Source organism: Urocitellus parryii, chromosome 7 (genome assembly GCF_045843805.1).
Source record: "Urocitellus parryii isolate mUroPar1 chromosome 7, mUroPar1.hap1, whole genome shotgun sequence".
NCBI classification, from domain to species: domain Eukaryota; kingdom Metazoa; phylum Chordata; class Mammalia; order Rodentia; family Sciuridae; genus Urocitellus; species Urocitellus parryii.
In genome coordinates, this window is record NC_135537.1 from 148974124 (window position 1) to 148997346 (window position 23223).

The 23223-nt window shown below is 35.3% G+C and overlaps 1 protein-coding gene and 1 non-coding gene across 2 annotated transcripts in view; one reads left to right on the plus strand and one right to left on the minus strand.

Moving 5' to 3' along the window:
* Positions 1-23223, minus strand: part of Appbp2 (amyloid beta precursor protein binding protein 2) — a 54962-nt gene that overhangs the window by 16759 nt on the left and 14980 nt on the right. Inside the window, exons 2-5 of the mRNA XM_026398059.2 lie at positions 18657-18745; positions 13700-13851; positions 9068-9191; positions 2795-2963 (exon numbers count right to left, since the gene is read on the minus strand). Coding sequence (XP_026253844.1) covers positions 2795-2963; positions 9068-9191; positions 13700-13851; positions 18657-18745 — 534 coding nt within the window. The remainder of the gene's footprint in view (positions 1-2794; positions 2964-9067; positions 9192-13699; positions 13852-18656; positions 18746-23223) is intronic.
* Trnal-uaa (transfer RNA leucine (anticodon UAA)) lies at positions 17054-17127 on the plus strand. Its single transcript has one exon. It is a non-coding gene; the product is annotated as a tRNA-Leu (tRNA).

Below are 23223 nucleotides of genomic sequence, written 5' to 3' on the forward strand. Positions count from 1 at the left end.
GTTCAAGAAATGAGAGGCATGTGCTCTTTTGCCTAGAAGTCCTTATACATATTTCCTCTGCCTTAGAATACATTGTCTCTTCCTCTAACTCTTTAACACACCTAACTTGTCTTTCAGGTTTCAGTCCTGGTCTAAGTTTCTTGTATTTTACTTCCTCTATCATAACACTTATTATTTTATATCCTGATCAGCCACGGTGGCACACACCAGCCTTAGTAATGTAAAAAAGACCTGTCTCAAAATAAAGAGGGTTGGGGATATAATTCAGTGGAAGAGCTCCCATGGGTTCAATACCTAGTACCAGGGGAAAAAAATCTTAATTGCCTGTTTAGTTAAAATGCTTATGTTGTGCTAGCTATTGTTCATAAAGTGCCTGTACTTTATGTTACACATTCAATCGACAGAACAAGCAGTCCTTCTTGCTCTCTGCTCCAAGATTTTTAATATTCCAGACAAATGTCCTAAATAAACCATAGTGGGTCTTGAACAAAATGTAAGCATACTGTTAAGTGCAGCTGTAGTCATCCCAAGTATAAACAAAACAACAAACTTTTATTGTTACAAACCACTGTTATTTTGGGATTGATATTGACTCCAGATGGCCTACCCTATTGTGACTAATAAGAATTTGGTGATAATTCATCACACTATATCCTCAAGATCTGCACAGTTTCTTGAAGACAGCAATGAAAAGTTTATTTATAAAAGAATACACTGTCAAATTATCCAAGAAATGGGGCTGGGGATGTGGCTCAAGCGGTAGCGTGCTCGCCTGGCATGCGTGCGGCCTGGATTCGATCCTCAGCACCACATACCAACAAAGATGTTGTGTTCGCCGAGAACTAAAAAATAAATATTAAAAATTCTCTCTCTCTCTCTCTCTCTCTCTCTCTCTCTCTCTCTCTCCTCTCTCACTCTCTCTTAAAAAAAAAATTATCCAAGAAACAACAACAAACTTAAACATTCCTCATGAATGTGCTAAGAGCTGCAAAGATCAAGAGTAAGGCATCATTTAAACTACTAAACCCAAAGAAATAACTGTCAATTAAGTAGTAATGGCCTAAAAGGAAAGAAAATGGAAACTGGTAAATAAAAGTCACCTGAGTAAAGAATGGCACAATACAAACTACTCTATGTAAGAGGTAGGGGTGGGGGATGGGGGGTGAGGTGGGGAGACATGACTACAGTGTTTTAGAAAGCAGTATGAGGGAAAAAGAAAAGAAAGGAAATGATGAAAGAGGAAGCAGAGATGGCTGAGTTCCTATGCAAACATATAAAAAGATGTTGGTGCATCTAAGAACTGTTGTATTTTGTTTTTGTTTTTTAATTTTTTTTAGTTGTCATTTTATTTATTTATTTATATGTGGTGCTGAGAATCAAACCCAGTGCCTCACACATGCTAGGCAAGCGCTCTACCACTGAGCTACAACCCCAGCTCAGCATCTAAGACTTTTAAAGACAGGTATTACTTAATTTCTATTGTTAACCTCACTCTCATTTTCCATGAAGTCAAGTATCTGCACAAAGATCTTCTGTGAATGGAGCTGTTTTCTGGTGTGTGAGAATTAGAAAAAGGGGCCAAGCCCTACATCTAAGTTGATAAACAACTATGCATCACTCATTGCACATAAGGGGCAATAAAACAATCCACCCACAGAACAAATTTAGCAGACACAGGATCTCAACATCAAAAAATTACACATACACTTATTTCCCGAAAAACTATAGGCATGCTGATATGGATTTTAGATTTTTACATGTCAGTCTTAAGTATTCTTACATAAATATTAAAAAGGCACAAACATCCTTTTTTAACTATTCTATAATTTTCTGGTATCACTGCTAATTGTAATTTCCCTTTAAATATGGCATATATACTTGGAATAGGACAAAAATCAATATAGAGATAATTTTAAAATATGAAAGCTAAATGATGACTGATAGCATGAAATAATTATGATATTTTCCCATAAAATAAAGCAACCAAGCAGCAAAGCACACTAGTCAACTATGTACTTATTATCACCAAAGTATTAATTTAATAGTATAAAACTAGGAATGAAGCAATCTTATTCATGAGGAGGAGGAAGGAGAAAAGCAATGCTATAAGCCATAAATAAAGATCTAGCTTCCAAGTTATGAGAGTTCACTCAGAACTACACATCTAATCAAAAACATCTATTAAGGTTTACTTACCAGAGGATATCACTAAAACAATTTAGGCAGAGAAATACTTGGTTAAATTAAAAAATAAAAAAAGGCCCTGTATTGTACATACACACACACACACTTATTTATTTTAAATATTTTTATTAGTTATTGATGGACCTTTATTTATTTGCTTATATGTGGTGGTGAGAATCGAACCCAGTGCCTCACATATCACACATGCTAGGCAAGCCCTCTACCACTGAGCCACAACCCCACCCCTGTCAAATTAATTTTACACACACACACACAAATACACGGGGCTGGGATTGTGTGGCTCAGTGGTAGAGAGCTTGCCTAGCATGTGTGAGGCACTGGGTTCAATTCTCAATGCTACATATAAATACATACATACATACATACATATATACATAGGTAAAGGTCCACCAACAACTAAATAAAAAATTTTAAAGAAATCTATTTGATAAATACTTCTTTAATATTGTCTTAAGTATTACAAATGTGTATTGCTTTAAGTAAACTTAATATGTGAAACTGAGATTTATAAAGCATATGAAAAGACTATTTGATTTATCCTTTTATGGGCAATTATTGGTCACACTGACATATACCTCAAAACACTTACCTCATCATAATGACTTTTTGCAAATAGGAGTGCACACAGTTCCCCATAGAGTGCAGCTTTGTTTGCTTGCTGGCCATGTTTTGACAGTTTATCCATATATGTCTGAGCTAACTTGAATGTTTCTTCACCCAAATGATATTTGCAGTTTCCATTTCGTACATGAAGCAACCTGTAAAACACAAATAACTGTCCTTTATTTCTGGTATTCCAGCACATATAACCTGATAACTTATAATTACTATGTAATGCTTAAATAACTGAAGATAGATGAAAGAAATGAGGCAACATCAGAAAAAAATTGGCCTAGAATAGGGTTAATTAAGGCCCATAAAAAGTACAATACAGGCCAGACATGGTGGTGCACACCTGTAATACCAGCAGCTTGGGAGGCTGAGACAGGAGGATCACGAATTTAAAGCCAGCCTCGGCAACAGTGAGGTGCTAAGCAATTAAAAAATACAAAATAGGGCTGGGGATGTGGCTCATTGGTTAAGTGCCTGAGTTCAATTCCAAGCACCAGAATAAACAACAACAACAAAAAAAGTAGAATACATGTTCTTCCAAGAAGCTTCACATAATTAACCTGATCCAATTTTGATTTCTTATCTTCTCTAAGTATTTTGTACACTTTGTGTACTCAGCATGTGCTATATATATAAAAAAAATTATTTTTTTGGTTCCAAATCCAAAAGTAATAGTTTCAGTATAAGAAATCTGAAAATACCCAGGTGTGGTGGTACACACCTGTAATCCTAGTGGCTCAGGAGGCTGAGGCAAGAGGATCTCGAGTTCACAATCAGCCTCAGCAAAACAGAGGTGCTAAGTAACTCAGTGAGACCCTGTCTCTAAATAAAATACAAAATAGGGCTGAGAATGTGGCTCAGGGGCTGAGGGTCCCTAAGTTCAGTTCCAGGTATATAAAAAAAAAAAGAGGGCCAGGGACATAGCTCAGTTGGTAAAGTGCTTGCCTCGCATGCACAAGGTCCTTGGTTCAATCCCCAGGAAAGAAATCTGGACAACAGACCAGATGTGATGGCATACACCTGTGATCCCAGCTATTTCAGAAGGCAGAGGCAGGAGTATCCCAAGTTCAAGGCCAGCCTAGGCAACTTTGAGACCCCTGTCTCAAAGTAAAAATAAAAAGGACTGGGGATATAGTTCTCAATGGTAGAGCACTCCTGGGTACAATTCTCAATATTGGGGTGGAGGGTCAAGGAAAGGAAAGAAAAATAATGAAGGAAATAAAAATCAGCCTGAGATACCATTACCCACCATTACTTTTCATTCTTATTTTAGTATACTTGCATAATACTTGGTCACTGATTTCATGAATGCTCATTTTTGCTTATTTTATGGGAAATAGCAGTATATCAGTTACTGCTAACCTTTATCCTTGGTGGCAGAAAATACAGTGTTCTTTACATAAAGTAACTGTACAGCCCATCAATCAACTTAATGATATTCAAGAATACTAAAATACTTTAGATCAGAATAAAGTCTAAATAGCAATAGACTGTACATCTATATAACACATGAGCACAATGTTAGGACTAAATAAATATATCTTATTATAATGATGGCTTGAACATTATGTCAGGGCAATATTATTTTCTTTGTATTAGGCTAATGCAAATTTCTGATGCTCAGCTTGAAAAGGAACCAAAGTATAAAAGATATTTTAAATGAAAGCCAAATGACAGGTTCAGAGGCACAAACCTGTAATCCCAGTGTTTCTTTCTGAAGCAGGAGAATTACAGGCTTAATGTTACCCTGCTTAGTGAGACCCTGTCTCAAAAAAATAAAAGAGGCTGGGGTTACAGCTCAGCAGTAAAACACCCCTGGATTCATTCGGCTTGGGTAAATATTTAGGAGTGATGGATGGGTTGGATTGTAAGCGTAGGAACATAACTTTAGAAGAAATAGTCATGGGTATGGTCACACCTGCCTAATCCTAGCTTTTGGAGAGGCTGAGTCAAGAGAACTCCAAGTTTAAGACTAGCTTGGACAATTTAATGAAAAATAAAAAATAAAATGGCTAGGAATATAGCTTAATAGTAGATCATACCTGGGTTCAACTCCCAGTATCCCCCCCACCCCTCACATACACAAAATAAAAAAAAGGAAAGAAATCCAAGTGGGCTGAGTGTAGCTCAGTGATAGAGCACTTAACCTAGCATGCACAAGATCCTAGCTTTGATTCCCAGCACCAAAAAAAAGGGGGGGGGGGGTAAGCAGGAGAAGGAAGGGAACAAGTACAGAAAGGTTGGGAAGCATTCTTCAGGGGTATCACAAGTAGAAACTTAAGATTTTTCTTTTTTTAGCTACACCAAAAATATTAACAGATTAATAACCCAAAATGAGAAAAATTCAATTTTTTCTCCTCTATCATTTCTTTCACAGGGAAACAGAACAACTTCAAAAACAGCTAAGGACTATTGATTAGAAAGACATTTAATCAATAAGTGGTGTATACATACTATAGTGTAGTGCCAATAATCACCACATAGTTATCTTCATTTCAAAAAGAATAAAACCCTTATACAAAATAATATTCTAAGGTTATTCTAAAATTCCAAGTATCTTTTTTATAAGTCAGAGCCAAATAAACTTGTAAAACTAATGGGTAACTCAACTGGATGGTTCCTTATCTTCAAAGAAAAATAGTGCTTGGGAAGGGAGTATTTCTTTTTATGGACAATGTGGAATCTGTACTTGATTAGAGAGCTAGGCCAAAACAACAGACTCACAACAGACAACAGAAAGATGGAAAGAACTTATTTCCTTGATAATCTCCAAGAATTCTGCATTAATCTGCACTCAATGGTGTATCATCTTTTTTTTTTTTCTTCCTCCTTTTTTGAGTTCAAACTAGGGATTTAATTTAGGGGCGTTTAAAAATGAGCCACATCCCCAGCCCTATTTTGTATTTTACTTAGAGACAGGGTCTCACTGAGTTGCTTAGCACCTCGCCTTTGTTGAGGCTGTCTTTGAACTCCTGACTCTCCTGTCTCAGCTTCCAGAGCAGCTGGGATTTCAGATGTGTGCCACCACGCCTGGTAACACTGTATTATCATTTTATCAAATGCTTTGTATTTTGAGGATGCACTGCTATTTGTGAATTACACAATCTATTATCAATATCCCTTTTGTACCAACTAAATCCCTTTTGTTTTTATCCTGAATTCTTCATTGTCAACATTATTGTTTTGGTGTGTCTCTTCTTAACAATATATGGCTAGATTTTATTTTAGCCCTTTTGGCAATTTGAGGAACTAATTATAATAACATGTATTATAATAATCATTATAAATGCTTATAATCTTTTCATCTTATTTTTATATATCATACTTAGTCATGTCTATATTTTCTTTCCTTATATCTAGTTGATCAAGTTTCTAATCCTTCTAACCCATGCTCCCTCCGCTCAAAACTGGTATTTGGACATTAAATAATGATGCCCATTCCTACTTTCCCCACCAAGATGAGACATTTATAATGCTGTTACTTCTCTATTCTCCCAAATGTATACTTAAAGAAATAGGCTATCAATATATGCCTAATACAAAGTAATTTCATTTTGCATCCAAAAATATTTTTGGTATCCATGGGGGTCTTAGAACCAACTACTTTTGTATGCTAAGGGAATAATGGCATAGTAATTCTGATTGTTTCTGGGCAGTGAGATTATGTACAACATTTATTTTATTAATAGTTAATAGTTTCTGTATTTTTAAATTTGTTTGGCAATAGACATGTATGAACAAAAAACTACAACAAAAACAAGTAAAGGGAAATAGGCAGAGTTTCAAAGGAATAAAAAAAAAAAACTACTTAAAAAAAAAATGGTACCAAGTTTAACTACAGAAAGACCAAGAAGGCTCTCTGACATTTGCTCTATGTTTCAATGCCAGCCTTAGATTAGAAACTGACTTTATAATATTAAATTGAAGAACACACTTTACTCTTGCATCAAGCTCAAAAACCCTGAGATTAATTAACCAAAGGATTCCATTAGTATCTGTTCTGAAAAACATTTCTTTTCCAATTCAACATGGTCAATTAAAACCTCAAATTTTCCCATGCCTTAAACACATCTAAATTAGAAAAGTGTAATCTTTTTTTTAAAATTAATATTCAGTAGATGATTATATACTACATACTAACTATATTACATATATTGATGAAGAATTTGGCAAGTATAGTTGTGTAGAGGCAAATTTTTATTTTGAAATTTCTTTCAAAAAATATTTTTTAATATCCATATAACTTTTAGTTGTAGAAGGACGTAATTCCTTTATTTTGTTTTTATGTGGTGCTGGGGGTCAAACCCAGTGCCTCACACATGCTAGTCAAGTGCACTACCACTCAGCTACAACCCCAGCTCTGAAATTTCTAATTTGTAACTACAAACTCATTTGTCCTAGTACACAGACAGTAAGCTGAAACTATAAATGCTATTGTTTCTTAGTCTAGACAACATTCAGTTCTCGGCGGACACAACATTTTTGTTTGTATGTGATGCTGAGGATCGAACCCCGGGCCGCACGCATGCCAGGCGAGCGTGCTACCACTTGAGCCACATCCCCAGCCCTTTCCTTTCTTTCTTAATGCAGACTCTGAATTCATTCAAGGTAGCTATATGCACAATTAAAAATGTTTTACTCCCTAGAACACCTTACATGGGTTAAAGAATATAGTGAATCCTAGCTTTCCCATTTAAGAAACAGGTAAGCAAAGGAAGGAAGGAGAAAGAAAAAAGCAGACTCAGCTGGAATGAGCCTTCTGCCCTTCCTTTTTCTCCTGGGAAAACCACTTGCAAACCTAAAGATGTGAGCTACTTGCTAGAAATGACAAACAAGGAAGGAGAGAAAGTGCCAAGGTCCTGCAAGAAAACTAACCCAGTGTGTTAGGCTCAAGTAAAATTTATACAAAAGCCTTAAAAATTAGAAAAATTAGGTTATCTGGATGGAGTAGATCTTCTGATCCTGTGAATAAAAATCAAGCACATGAGAAAAAAAAATGTTAATAGCTTTTCTATTCCTAATAAACTAGTTCATACACATAGAAATATTTAACTTCCCATACCACTATGAGATAGTCTTATCTCCTATTCTTAAAAAGATAAAATAGGCAGAAAAAGGCAGATGACAGAAAGATTATTTTCATCAGTATTACAGATTATAAACCCAAACACTAATCCCTTTATAGGTTCTGCACACAAATATCCCTATAATTTATCATATAGTACTTCTAACACACATATGGGCAATTATAAGCTTCCAACTTATTTATAACTAAGATTGCAAACTAAAAAGCTAACTTCAGGATTTGAATGTTTCCATTACACAGGTAACTATATAAATAGGACAATAACATCCTTAAAAGACTGGAGAAAAAAAAAAAAAAAGCCAGGTGTTGTAGCATATGCCTGTAATCCCAACAGCTTGGGAGGCTGAGGCTGGAGGATTCTGAGTTCAAAGCTAGCCTCAACAACTTAGTGATGTACTTAGCAACTCAGTGACATCCTGTCTTTAAATAAAATATAAAAAAGGGCTGGGGATATGGCTCAGTGGTTAAGCATCCCTGAGCTCAATCCTCAGTACCAAAAAAAAGCGCACTGTACTCAATTTTAGCTTAAATCAACAATGGATTTAGTATCTAGACTGTATCTATATTCTAGCTCTGAAGGGGTTTGGCTTTGCTAACTCATCAGCTCAGTGGTAGGGCACACCTGAGTTCAATCACCGATATACTGAAAAAAAATAAAAGAGAAAAAAAAACAGTGAGTGGGCTGGGGTTGTGGCTCAGAGGTACAGGGCTTGCCAAGCATGCGTGAGGCACTAGGTTTGATCCTTAGCACCACATAAAAAATAAATAAATAAAATTTAAACCTGCAACTAAAAAAAAAAAAAAAAAACCCTATATATATATATATATATATTTATTTATTTCTTGAGTTTCCTAGAACCCATTGCCTAGCACAATTCCTAGCACATAAATCTTCAATAAATGTTTGTTGAATAAACCCTATGAAAAAGCAAAGAGAGATACAGATTCACATTCTGGTTCATAATGCTGAAATCTAAGCTAAGACATCCATAGCAGATTCACCATATTCTGGAGATGGAAAACAAGCCAGATTAATGAAATTATGACATAAAAATATCATCTCACAGATTTACACAGATGTTAGAGCACACTTAAAAGAGCTAAAATTGTAGAAGACACTGTATACAATCACAGTGTGTAATTACAGAATCTGTTCCAACTTACCTCACACAACATTCTACTGCACGAAACCAATGAAGCATCTCATCATGTAAGGTACACAATTGAAGGCAAGACAGAAAAACTTTCTCAGCATCACTGTACCAGCCTGCATCTGAAAGAAAACCACCTGCAGAAAAAGAAAAGTAACTTTAGACAATTTAGTAAATTGCCTGAAAGCTAAAATGACATGATTACAGTGAATATTATCTCAACTAAAAAACAAATATTTTCATCTTGCAGTATACACATAACTTTTCAATCTCCATAGGCCTTATTGCAAAGACAAATGGCTCTTATAAACTCATTCTTCTTACTCATCATAGATGAATATACACATAAAAGGGATGGTGATGCTTGTCATCTCATTCTTTTGGCAAGAAACTAATTTACTGACTAGCAATAGCTTTAATGTATTAGACAATTACCTCAAAATACCATCCTTTTGTTTTGTTTTGTTTTTTGAAGGATCCTGATCTCAAAAAATGGCTGATGATGCATTTTACTACACTGCACAAACTACTTTGTATCATTATGGTAACCATTCCACATGAATTTTCTTATCTAATCTTCACAAAACACTTTCAACTTAAATGCTATAATTGCCCCAACTTTTTTTCTTAAATATTTTTTAGTTGTATTTGACACAATACCTTTATTTTATTTATTTATTTTTATGTGGTGCTGAGGATGGAACCCAGGGCCTCACACATGCTAGGTGAGCGCTCTACCGCTGAGCCACAAACCTTATTGCCTCAACTTAATATGGGGAGGGAGGGGGACTTCAGGCAGAGAAACCAAGTTACAAGTTGATAAGTGGAAAGACTCAAATTCACACTATGTGACTTCAGAGGCTAAATCTATATTTGCTATTATGAAGAACACTTTCAAGTTGCTACTCAGCATTAGTTAACAATAGCCAGAAAACAAAACTACTATATTTTTCAATCCTAAAACACATACTTTGCACATTTTTTATATTTTTAATTAATTAAGGTACTAGGAATTAAACCCAGGGGTACTTTAACACTAAGCTACATCGCCAGTCCTTTTTATTTATTTATTTATTTTATATATATATATTTTTTAGTTGCAGACAGACACAATACCTTTATTTATTTATTTTTATGTGGATTTTAAGGATTGAACATAGTGTCTCACATGTGCTAGGCAAGTCCCTACCACTGAGCCACATCACCAGCCCCTTTATTGTTTATTTTAAGACCAGGTCTCACTAAGTTGCTGAGGTTGACCTTCAACTGTAATCCTTCTGCCTGCTTCTCAAGTCACTGGGACTGTAGTCATGTGCAAGTGCACCTAGCTCTTTTTGAATGTTTTAGAATCTTTAAAATTAGGACAGATCATAAAATTTGTCTAACATTAATAGTGGTAGCATTTTTTTTTCTTGGTAGCATAAAATATATGGTGTGTCATTTTAATAATGTTAATCAGTCAGCCAATAACATATATTTCCTCATACCCATGTTTTATGTTTTTTAAAAAAATATCTTTAATTGTAAATGGATACAATACCTTTATTTATTTTTTTGTGGTGCTGAGGATCAGACCCAGTGCCTCACACATACTAAGCAAGCACTCTACCACTGAGTCACAACCCTGCCCTGTTTTATGTTTAATTAAAGCAACATACAGCTAAATATTATTTCTTTAATTGGAAAGAATTGTGCATTAGAACATTTTAGGGCCCTTTCCAAGAGACTAAACTATAATAATAAAATTATTATAAATAGTTATACTAAGCAACCTTCTACTTATCATACCAATGTACTATATAATGTGCTGGTTATCATGCTGTCTCTCAGCTTCAAATCTCCTTTCTAGACTTTATGATGTTGAGGCAAGGATTCTTTACCTTGCTCCCTGTTGGGTTCTGCCAATAGGAAGTGCTAGAGAGCGGGGGCTCCAAGACTGGAAAAGCAAGTAACACCTTTTCCTGTTGCTGACAGGAATATGTTTCTTCACTCTGCCAGGGGCAGTTCATTGCAGTCAGTAACAGTCAATTCCACTTAGAGTTTTCCAACACTTGCAAAACCAGTTTCATAGCACACTATCAATAATACCAGCAACAGCTAGCCTGTTGCTAGTCCTTGGACCCCCTTTCCAGAGCTTTGAGGCACTGGTATCAATGTTGCAGCATTCCAGTTCTTCAAGCTTTAAATTTTCACAATTAGGTAGGCATGGTGGCAAATGCCTGTAATCCCAATGAGTTGGGACACAGGAGGATAGCAAGCTGCAGGCCAGCCTTAGCAACCTGGTATGATTTTCAGCAACTTAGAAAGACCTTGTAGATGTTAAAAAGTGGGGATGTAGCTCAGTGGTAAAGTGTCCCTGGGTTCAATCCCTAGCATCAAAAGAATTACACAATAAAAACCTATTTGTTTGGTTCCCTAAGCTCAAATGTAGTAGCTGATTCTTGGAGTTGCTATTATTCATAATAAAAACATTCCAGGGGTTCTCTTTTTATATTTTCAGTGCTCTAATAAAAATTTGTGATATCAGGGCTGGTATAGCTCAGTGGTAGAGCTCTTGCCTCGCACATGTGAGGCACTGGGTTCAATTCTCAGCATCATATAAATGTAAATAAAGTAACAATATTGTGTCCATCTTAAAAAAATCTTTAAAAAATTTGTTATATTAAATTCTATCTCTACAACAAGGATAAGCCTTGACAACATTATGCTATCTAAAACAAGCTAGTCACAAAGACCATATGTTTTATGAGTCTATATGAATAATTTACAACAGGTAAATCTATAGAAAGAAAAAGTAGACTGATACTGGCCTGGAATAAGAAGGAAATGAGGAATGGCTGTTAAAGGGTATAGGTTTCTACTGGGGTGATGGCATTGTTCTAAAACCTACTCTGATGATGTCTATAAAATCTGTGAGTATATGGAATATCACTGAAAAGTACACATTATATGTTCAAATTATACTGTTTAAGAATTATGTCTCAAAAAGGTTGTTATTATTTTAAAAATCTTTACTACTGTGTACTTCTGGCATAAAGTTTCTTCACTCTCTGAATGATTTCATAATTAAGTCTAATGATATGATTCTGAATTTGCAAGGGCTTGGTTCTTTCTCCAAGATATCTATCTAGCACATCACAATGGCCAGGTTGGTGTACATACATGTGGATATGACAGAAAAACTCAATGAATATCTCCTTTCCTGTCTTTCACCTTTTTTGATAACAAATTTTTTTCTATGGCAATTTTCATATTACCTTCTAGAACTAAAGGGATGTCACTGTTAACATCGGTCAAGATCATATATTCTCTATTTTCAGAGACATTCTTTAAACAATCCTTTTTTTCCCAAACTTCCATGAGCCAATTGTTTTTATGTGGTGCTGAGAATCGAAACCAGTGCCTCATGCATGCTAGGCGAGCACGCTACCACTTGAGCCACACCCCTAGCCCCTCAAAATAAGTTATTTTTAAAAAATAACTTTTTAGGGCTGGGGTTGGGTTCAGTGGTTGGGTTCACAGTGCTTGCCTAGCACATGTGAGGCCCTGAGTTTGATTCTCAGCACCATATAAGAAAATAAATAAAATAAAGTTATAGGCTGGGTGTGGTGGTGCATGCCTATAATCCCAGCAGCTGGGGAGACTGAGGCAGAAGAATCACAAGTTCAAAGCCAATCAGCAGTGATAAGGCACTAAGCAACTAAATAAAATATAAAATATGGTTGGGGATGTGCTCAGTAGATGAGTGTCCCTGAATTCAATTCCCAGTACCAAAAATAAATAAATAAATAAATAAAGTTATAAACAAAAAAAGAACACATGCTTTAAAAAATAACTTTTTCAAATAGGGAAAGAAGGTAACAACAATTTAAAGCTTGAAACATTATTTATCTATATACATTTGTGAAATGTTTACAAATAATAAACAATATTTTTCTGTATGTATATCATGCAAAACTCTTCCAGAATGCTTTTACATTTATGTTTTCATTATCCTCATAACATCTTCATGAAGCAATTAGAATAACCCTCAATTTAGAGACTAGAAAACTGAGCCCCAAAAGGATTAAGTCCCATGCCACAGCAAATACTAAGCAGGTGAAAGAGTTTGGAAGCAGCATGACATGACAGAAAGATATGTGCTTTGTAATCAATCATATAGACACAGGTTCTAAACTTAGCTCTTTACTAGCTATGTGACTTGATCTGGTTATTCAACTTTTCTATTTCCTCATATGTAAAAGGTTAAAGTACTTCAGGACTGGGGCTGTAGCTCAGTGGCAGAGCACTTGCCTAGCATGTGTGAGGCACTGGGTTAGATCCTCAGCACCACATAAAGATAAACAAACAAAAAATAAATAAAAAATAAAGGCATTTAGTCCATCTACAAATACAAAAAAATTTTTTTTAAAAATATCATTACTTCACTGGAACGTCATGAGAATTTAGGATAATGCCATTTAAATACCTAGTGTAGTGCTTAGCACAGCATTAATATCCAATAAATTACACCTAATTCTTCTGATATTTTCCTCATAACTTCCCCATATAGACTTTGGGAAATTCCTGGAGAAATCCTTTATTGTTGGGTTTACTATGAGTTCATAATAGGATAAAACTCTCCCCTACTAATAGTATTACTTACCTAAAACAAAGCCAACCTGAATGGCTTTTTCCTTTACTGCAGCATCAGATTCTGCTATGTAAGAGCACCGTCTACTAAACGAGTAGGCCAAGACTGAAGCAACTTTAACACCATGATCCATCAAAGCCTGAAAACAATGATGAAGCAAATGTCTGAAAAAGAAAAAAACATTTAATAGAGGAATCTTATTTCTTTCCTTTTAGAAAGCTAGTTGCTTTTCTCTATTAATATTAGTATCATTATTTTCCAAGATAAAATGAGATAGAAAGCATTTTGCCTTATGAATTATAAAGCTATAGTAAATTAAAAATTTAGCCCATCACCAGGTACACCGGTGCATGCCTATGATCTCAGTGACCTGGGAGACGAAGGCAGGAAGATTGCAAGTTCAAGGCAAACCTCAGCAACTTAGAAAACTCAGTCACAAATTTAAAAAAAAAAAAAAATTTAAAGGACTGGGGAATATAAATATAGCTCAATAGTAAAGCCCCTGAGTTTAATCTCCAGTTTAAAAAAAAAAAAAAAAAAAGAAAGAACTCAATTAAAAATGGGCAATGGAGGGCTGGGGATGTGGCTCAAGCGGTAGTGCGCTCGCCTGGCATGAGTGCGGCCTGGGTTCGATCCTCAGCACCACATACCAACAAAGATGTTGTGTCTGCCAAAAGCTAAAAAAAAAATGAATATTAAAAAAAAAAAAGGGGGGGGGGCTGGGGATGTGGCTCAAGCGGTAGTGCGCTCGCCTGGCATGCATGCGGCCCGGGTTCAATCCTCAGCACCACATACAAACAAAGATGTTGTGTCCGCCGAGAACTAAAAAATAAAATATTAAAAATTCTCTCTCTCTCCTCTCTCACTCTCTCTTAAAAAAAAAGAAAAGAAAAAAAAAAGGGCAATGGATTTGAACAGATATTTCTCCAAAGATCTATCCATAGTCAATAAACATAAGACACTTAATATCATTAGTGATAATGGAAACGTAAATCAAAATCACAATGAGAAACCACTTCCCATCCAAGAAAAAGGTCATAACTTTTTTTTTTTTAAAGTATTGGTAAGATGTGGAAAAACTGGAACCCTTATACATTAGCGATAGGAATGTAAAATGGTGCAGCTGCTCTAATAAAGTCTGGTAGCTCCTCAAAAAGTTAAACATAGGGTTACCATATGTATACACCCCAGGCACATACCTCCCTAAATGAGAATATGTCCACAAAATCTTATCAATGAAGGTTCACCACAGCATTATTCATAATAACTAAAATATATAAACAACCCCATCCATTCATCAATGAAAGACTGGATAAACAAGAGTATTATCCATATAACACAAAATTATTCAGTCCTAAAAAAGGGAAAGTAGGAACAACATAAATAATAATATCCCTGAAAATATTACACTAAGTGAAAGGGTCAATCAAAAAGACACAAATTGTATGATTCCATTTATATGAAATATCTAGAATAGGCAAATCCATAAAGACATAAAGATTAATGATCAGCTAGGGATTAAGGTTAAGAGGAAATAGGGAGTGACTTAACATTTTTTCCTTTTGGAATGATGGTATGTTCTAAAATTAAGATAGTGGTGATGGGAGTTGTGGGGCTGTAGCTTAGTGGCAGAGCACTTGCCTAGCACGTGTAAGACCCTGGGTTTAATCCTAAGCACCACATAAAAATAAATAAATAATTGTACATTGCCGGTGGGACTGCAAATTGGTGCGACCAATTTGGAAAGCAGTTTGGAGATTCCTTGGAAAGCTGGGAATGAAACCACCATTTGACCCAGCTATTCCCCTTCTCGGTCTATTCCCTAAAGACCTGAAAAGAGCATACTACAGGGACACTGCTACATCGATGTTCATAGTCAAATAGCTAGACTGTGGAATCAACCTAGATGCCCTTCAATAGATGAATGGATAAAAAAAAAAATGTGGTATTTATACACAATGGAGTATTACTCTGCACTAAAAAATGACAAAATCATGGAATTTGCAGGGAAATGGATAGCATTAGAGCAGATTATGCTAAGTGAAGCTAGCCAATCCCTAAAAAACAAATGCCAAATGTCTTCTTTGATATAAAGAGAACAACTAAGAACAGAGCAGGGAGGAAGAGCATGAGAAGAAGATTAACATTAAACAGGGACGAGAGGTGGGAGGGAAAGGGAGAAAGAAGGGAAACTGCGTGGAAATGGAAGGAAACCCTCGTTGTTATACAAAATTACATATAAGAGGAAGTGAGGGGAAAGGGAAAAAAAAACAAGGGGAGAAATGAATTACAGTAGATGGGGTAGAGAGAGAAGATGGGAGGGGAGGGGAGGGAGGGGGGATAGTAGAGGATAGGAAAGGCAGCAGAACACATCAGACACTAGTGTGGCAATATGTAAAACAGTGGATGTGTAACCGATGTGATTCTGCAATCTGTATATGGGGTAAAAATGGGAGTTCATAACCCACTTAAATCAAATGTATGAAATATGATATGTCAAGAACTATGTAATGTTTTGAACAACCAATAATAAAAATTAAAAAATAAATAAATAAAATAAAAGGTATTGTGTCCAACTAAATTTAAAAAAAAAAAATACAGACTATGAGGAAGGAACCTCGTAGCTCTTATCCACTGCTGTAATCTTAGCATACAGAATAGTACCTGGCACATCCTAAGCATTCAACAAATATTTATTTAGTTAACTTGCTGAACAAATCAAATAATTTGGCAATATTCACATTCAAGATCAGCAGTGTTTTGTGAAAGTACATATTCTCCCTTTTTTTTTTTGAGGGGGGGCGGGGAGATACTGTGGGCTGAACCCAGGGGTGCTTTTATCACTGAGCTACATGGCCAGCTCTTTATTTTGAAAAGGAGTCTCACAAAATTGTTGAGGCTGACCTCAAGCTTGCAATCGCCTTACCTCAGCCTTCTGAGTATCTGGGATTACAGGAGTACACCAGTGCAACCAGTTTGTGAAAGTATATTCTGATTTCTTTAGAAATGTGGATTAGGGCTGGGAGTGGTGGTGCACTGTAATCCCAATGGCTCAAGAGGCTGAAGCAGGAGAATTGATAGTTCAAGGCCAGCCTCAACAATTTAGCAAGGCCCTAAGAAACTTAGTGAGACCCTGTCTCTAAATAAAAAATATAAAAAGAGCTGGGATGTGGCTCAGTAGTTAAGTGCCCCTAGATTCAATTCCTGTTGTGAAAGAAAGAGATAGAAGAAAGAAAGAAACAAAGGAAGAAAGGTTAGGTGATAAAAATTGCAGTTGAAGCGAATCATGGAAGAGAACAGCAAGTATAATCAAAGACCAGATTATCTTTCTGTGGCTCCTACTTCATAATACCTATAATGAGGGCTGGGGATATAGCTCAGTTGGTAGAGTGCTTGCCTTAAATGCACAAGGCCCTGGGTTCTAATCCCCAGCACCCCCTCACTCAACCCCCTATAATGAGGAAGCTAAATTCTTGAACTCAAAAGCTAAATTTACAGGGCTGGGGTTGTGGCTCAGCAGTGGAGCACTTGCCTAGCATGTGCAAGGCCCTGGGTTCGATCCTCAGCACCACATAAAAATAAACAAAATAAAGGTATTGTGTACAACTACAACTGAAAAAAAAAAAAAAAAAAGCTAAATTTACAGAGTATTAACTTTCCAAAGAAGATGGAGGCAAGTGAACAAATTCTCATTGTCACCAAACTTGTTTGGATTGTACAATTACTGTGATCATTTTCTTTTTTTCTTTTTAGTGTTTTTATTTATTTATTTATTTTTATTTTTAGTTCTCGGCGGACACAACATCTTTGTTTATATGTGGTGCTAAGGGTCGAACCCGGGCCGCACGCATGCCAGGCAAGCGCGCTACCGCTTAAGCCACATCCCCAGCCCTGTGATCATTTTCTTTATCATGCTAAATGGTCTTGAGTTGTAACTCTTAAAATGCTTTCATATTGTACTTCCAGGTATATCTAATAGATATGCATATATGTTCACCAAAAGACTTGTACATGGATAAATGTAGCAGCTGTTTATAATAGCTAAAAACCAAACAGCTCAAATATCTAACAACAGTATAAATAATGACATATAATGGAACATTGTACATATATAGCAATGAGAATGAACAGACTATAATAAATAGGTGATTCTCATAAACATGATGTTGGGGTGGATGGAGAGGCAGACACAAAAGTGTACATACTGTATGAATTTACCTAAAACAAGCAAAATGAACCTACTGGTTCCCCAATTTATAAAGGCAATTTTATTTCATTCTAAGTTTTCTGATATGATCATATTTAAGAACTACTTTCTCATTACATAGACTTAATTTTAAAAAGCCAATTAAAATGAATTTATGGTAAATAACCTGAATGTTCCTCAAAATATTTAAAATAGAATTACCAGTGATCCAGTGATTCCACTTGGTATACTTAACCAAAGACACTGAAAGCAAGGATTTGAAGAGTTATTTCTACACCCATGTTCACAGAATTTTTATCCATATTAGCTAAAAGGTAGAAACAACTCAAATATCCACTGATTGATGAATGGATAAACAAACTGTGGCATATATACACAATGGGATATTATCAAACTTCAAAAAGGAATGAAATTTTGACATGTTACAACACAAATGAACCTTAAAAACATATGCTAAATCAAATAAGGCAAAAACAAATGAACAAATACAGGATCCTACTTATATGAGGTACCTGAAACAGCAAACTCACATAGACAGAAAGTAGAATGGCAGCTTCAGGGCTGAAAGAAGGGAATGGGGAGTTATTTAATGGGAACAGAGTTTTCATTAGGGATGACGAAAATTTTCTGAAAATGGATAGTGTTGATGGTTACACAACAAGGTGAATATACTCATTGTCAGTGAACTGTATACTTAAAAACTGTTAAATGGTAAATTTTATGTTATGCATATTTTACTGTAATTTTTTTTTAAAAATTTACCTTTTATCCAAAGCTCTCAATACTTTAGCAAAAACTTCCAACTCACAAAATTCACTGCCCAGTTGACATAAGCGTCCCTGTTGGTAGAGCTGAAATAAAAATGAAAAATGACTTAAAATTTTTAAATTTAATTTTAATTTCTACTTTTAATTATATTGATAAAGTTAATATTTGTGGTTTTAATGAGTAAGATTTAAAGTCACAATAATTACAAAATACTATCAGGAAAGACGCTTACAATAAGAAAAATGGAATACTAATTTAACAAATTCCCACAATTCATATAATAACAGTTCACTAATTTTATGTAAATGTTAAGAATCAATATTTGGAGGGCTGAAGCTATAGCTCAGTGGCAGAATGCTCGCCTCACACATGTGAGGCACTGGATTCGATCCTCAGCACCGCATAAATAAATAAAGGTATTGTGTCCATCTACAACTAAAAAAATAAATGAAATAAATTTTAAAAAAGAATTAATATTTGGAAAACACAGGCTAGGGAAGTAGTTCAGGAGTTTTCTATCTTGCCCAAGAACCTGAGTTCAATCCCCAATACCTCATTAAAAAACAAACAAACACCAAAACATTGTAGTGGTACCTAAAACATGGTAAGCATTACTAAGTGCCATATAATAATATTTTATATTGGCGCACGCCTGAAATCCCAGTGGCTTGGGAGGCAGAGGCAGGAGGATCATGAATTCAAAGCCAGCCTCAGCAATGGTGAGGCGCTATACAACTCAGTGAGACCCTGTCTCTAAATAAATACAAAATAGGGCTGGGGATGCAGCTCAGTGGTTGAGTACCCCTGAGTTCAATCCCTGATACCTCCCCAAATTTATATAATATTATATATTATGATATTTAATATAATAACATTAAACATAAGCCCATTATTCAAGAAACTTAAAACCATAACTTTTTTCCTTAATCCATCAAGTCCAAGTTTTTAATTCTGTGAATATTTCAACAATACAAGTGCATTAAAATAGGTTAATATTTATTGTTCAATTAAGGTTTTTTAGGTGTTCCATACTGGGATAATGAGACAAATTGGGTTTATCAAAATTGGACAGTTAAATTATAAAAAAGGGGGGCGGGGCTGGGGATGTGACTCAGTGGTACAGCATGTGTCTAGCATTGTACAAGGCCCTGAGTTCAATCCCCAAGAAAAATAAAATAAAATAATAGTAAAGACAGTGTCCAGAAAACACAGCTGTCAATATGCTCCACTAGAAGTTCTTATAACCATCTTTAGAACCTTAGTTTACTTCTGGACATGATATCTTCACCAGTACCCTAGGAGTATGGCAGGATTTCTAACTGTCCAACTCATTTATACATTGATTTTTCAGAATTGTTATTTTAAAGAATATTTCTAAAAATGTTAAAATTTTTTTCTCTCAAATACTACATACATGGTCAAAAAGAGACAAATACACCCTCCAGACCCTGTAACAAATAACTTTTGAATTTACATATGCTATATAAATAACATGGGACTTTAGAAAGAGTTCATAATGACTGCTATAAAAAAAAATCCATGACAATTGCTGGAGGAAAGAGGGGACAGATTATCATGTGATAAATTCACATAATGGTTAGATAATTTATATTAACATTAAAACCTTCATGAGGAGCAGGGCACGGTAGCACATGCCTGTAATCCCAGCAGCTCGGGAGGCTGAGACAGGAGGATCAAGAGTTCAAAGCCAGCCTCAGCAATGGTGAGGCACCAAGCAACTCAGTGAGACCCTGTCTCTAAATAAAATACAAAAAGGGACTGGGGATGTGGCTCAGTGGTCAAGTGCCCCTGAATTCAATCCCTGGTACCTTAAAAAACTTCATGAGGAAAGATTTACTATTTGGGGGGATTATTGTTTTCTGCTACAGAAAAATAAGCCTCATAAAACTATTAATCAATCATTGTAATATTTTCCTATTAACTAATACAGAATAACTCAAGGAAAATAAAACTGAGAATTTACAACCAAATTCTTATTCGTAAGCTACATAATGTGATAATCTTCTGATTTGGGGCAGAACCACAAATATAGTTATCAAGATAAATATACAGGGGCTGGGGTTGTGGCTCAGTAGTAGAGCGCTTGCCTACCATGTGTGAGGCACTGGGTTCGATCCTCAGCACCACATAAAAAAATAAACAAATCAAAGGTATTGTGTCCACCTACAACTAAAACAGAAATTCTTTTTTAAAAAAAGGGGCTGGGGTTGTAGCTCAACAGTACAGTGATAGCCTTGCAGTGTAAGACCCTGGGTTCGATCCTCAGCACCACATAAAAATAAGTAAGTGAAACAGAGGTATTCAACTACAACTAAAAAATAAATATTAAAAAAAGATAAATATACATATTCCAAAAACACTAAGGTTAAAAAGCTTAAGCTTCTTACCAAAATGACTGACTCATCATTACCCAACTTTAGGCTTAGAATTTCTTTTATAAGACAGAAAAAAATGAAAACAAGTTATATAACCATTTTGCCTGTATTCACTAGTTGAAAATATATAAATTCAATTTTATGTGTTCTATGACTTACAATATCGCTTTGATGACTGAAAATTGGTCTAATCTACTAAGTGAGATTTGAAAATAGAATTTAGGATAATTGCTGCCTTAGTTACAGTTTCAAAATATTCCCTATTACAAGCACCAACATTTCTATATACTGAAATTTAAATTATCTAGGTAAAAATGGGTTCACATTTAAATTGTGGGAAGAGGATAATAATTTTTTAATTTAAGTTTAATTGCTTCATCCTTACCAAATTTAATCAATAAGTGCAAATTAATACAATGTATGACCTAAAGGTTTTTTTTTTTTTTTTAATAACAATCTCATATAAAAACAGCATCTAGAGCTGGGGTTATAGCTCAGTGGTGGAGAGCTTGCCTAGAATGTGTGAGGCCCTGGGTTTGATTCAACAACTAAATCGCACTTAATTATTATTATTTTAGTTGGCAATGGACATTTATTTTATTTATTTATATGTGGTGTTGAGAATTGAACCCAGGGCCTCAAACGTGCTAGGCAAGTGCTCTACCACCAAGCCACAATCCCAGCCCCTAATTCTTATAGAGGTCTTATATGAGACAAGGACTGTTCTCAGTGCTTTTCATAAGTCAGTCATTTTGTCCTTTTACAGACGTGGAAACTGAAGCATACGAAGTTAAATAACATGCTCAAAATCATACAATTAAGAAATGTTAGGCAAGGCACTGTGGCACTTTCCTGTAATCCCAGGCACTAGAGAAGCTAAGGCAAGAGGATCACAAATTCAAGGCCAACCTGGGCCCTGTCTCAAAATTTAAAATAAATAAATAAATCACACACACACACACACACACACACACAATTTCTTGTTCTTTACTTTTTTTTAAGGGGCTGGGAATGTAGGTCAGTGGTACAGCACCCTGGGTTCAATCCCCACTGCCACCAAAGAAAGCAATGCAGGAATCTGACCTCTGGCGGTCTGTTCCTACATCCATATTCTTAATACGTTACAATAAACTGCCTCTTGAAATAATGAAAATTAAGAAAACATAAAATGGGAGATTTTAAATCTTTTAATAGAAGACCTAAAGATTAACATAGAGAAGGGGAAACTGAGGTTCTAGGTTCTAGTAATGATTCGTATATCTGATTTTTAAAAATAGACTTATTTTAGTTCATTATTCTGATGTTTATATTCTGTATCTACAGAGTAATAAAGCTATGGAAAGGTTATTTTGAGTATTTCTAGCTTAAGAAAAAGTCAAATTATTCCTTATTCCTAGAAGTAGTCTAGATGTAGTAATACCTGCCACCAGATAGAGAAACAAATAAAACATACTTTAGTATATGTAACAACATATGACAAAGGCATTTTAATTGCTAAAAGAAAAATAGTTAATAGCAGCACATAAAAGGGAAAACAAAAATACCTACCTGATAAAATATATACCAGATTTATCAAAATTTTAAATGTAAAAAAAAAAAAAATTCAGAGCTGGGATTGTAGCTCAGTTGTTGAGCGCTTGCCTCGAATGTGTAAGATGTGTGAGGCACTGGGTTTGATCCTCAGCACCACATTAAAAAAAAAAAAAGTGAAACTAAGATATCATGTCCATCTATAACTAAAAAAAATATTTTAAAAAAATTTTAAAATATTAAAAGTGCTCTACCACTAAGCCACACCCCCAGTACTAATATGACTTCTTTTAAACACTGATTATGGGCTGGGATTGTGGCTCAGTAGTAGAGCGCTTACCTAGCATGTCTAAGGCACTGGGTTCAATTCTCAGCACCACATAAATAAATGAATAAAACAAAGGTCCATCAACAACTTTAAAAAAATGTACAAAACAAAATAACACTGATTATATCACAAATAAAAATCATCAAGGAAGCTAGGCCTGGTAGCACACGCCTCAGCAACTTAGTGAGGCCCTAAGCAACTTAGCAATACCCTATCTCAAAATAAAATATAAAATGTGCTGGGGATGTGGCTTAACGGTTAAGTTCCCCTGGGTTCAATCCTCAGTAACAAACAAACATACATCAAG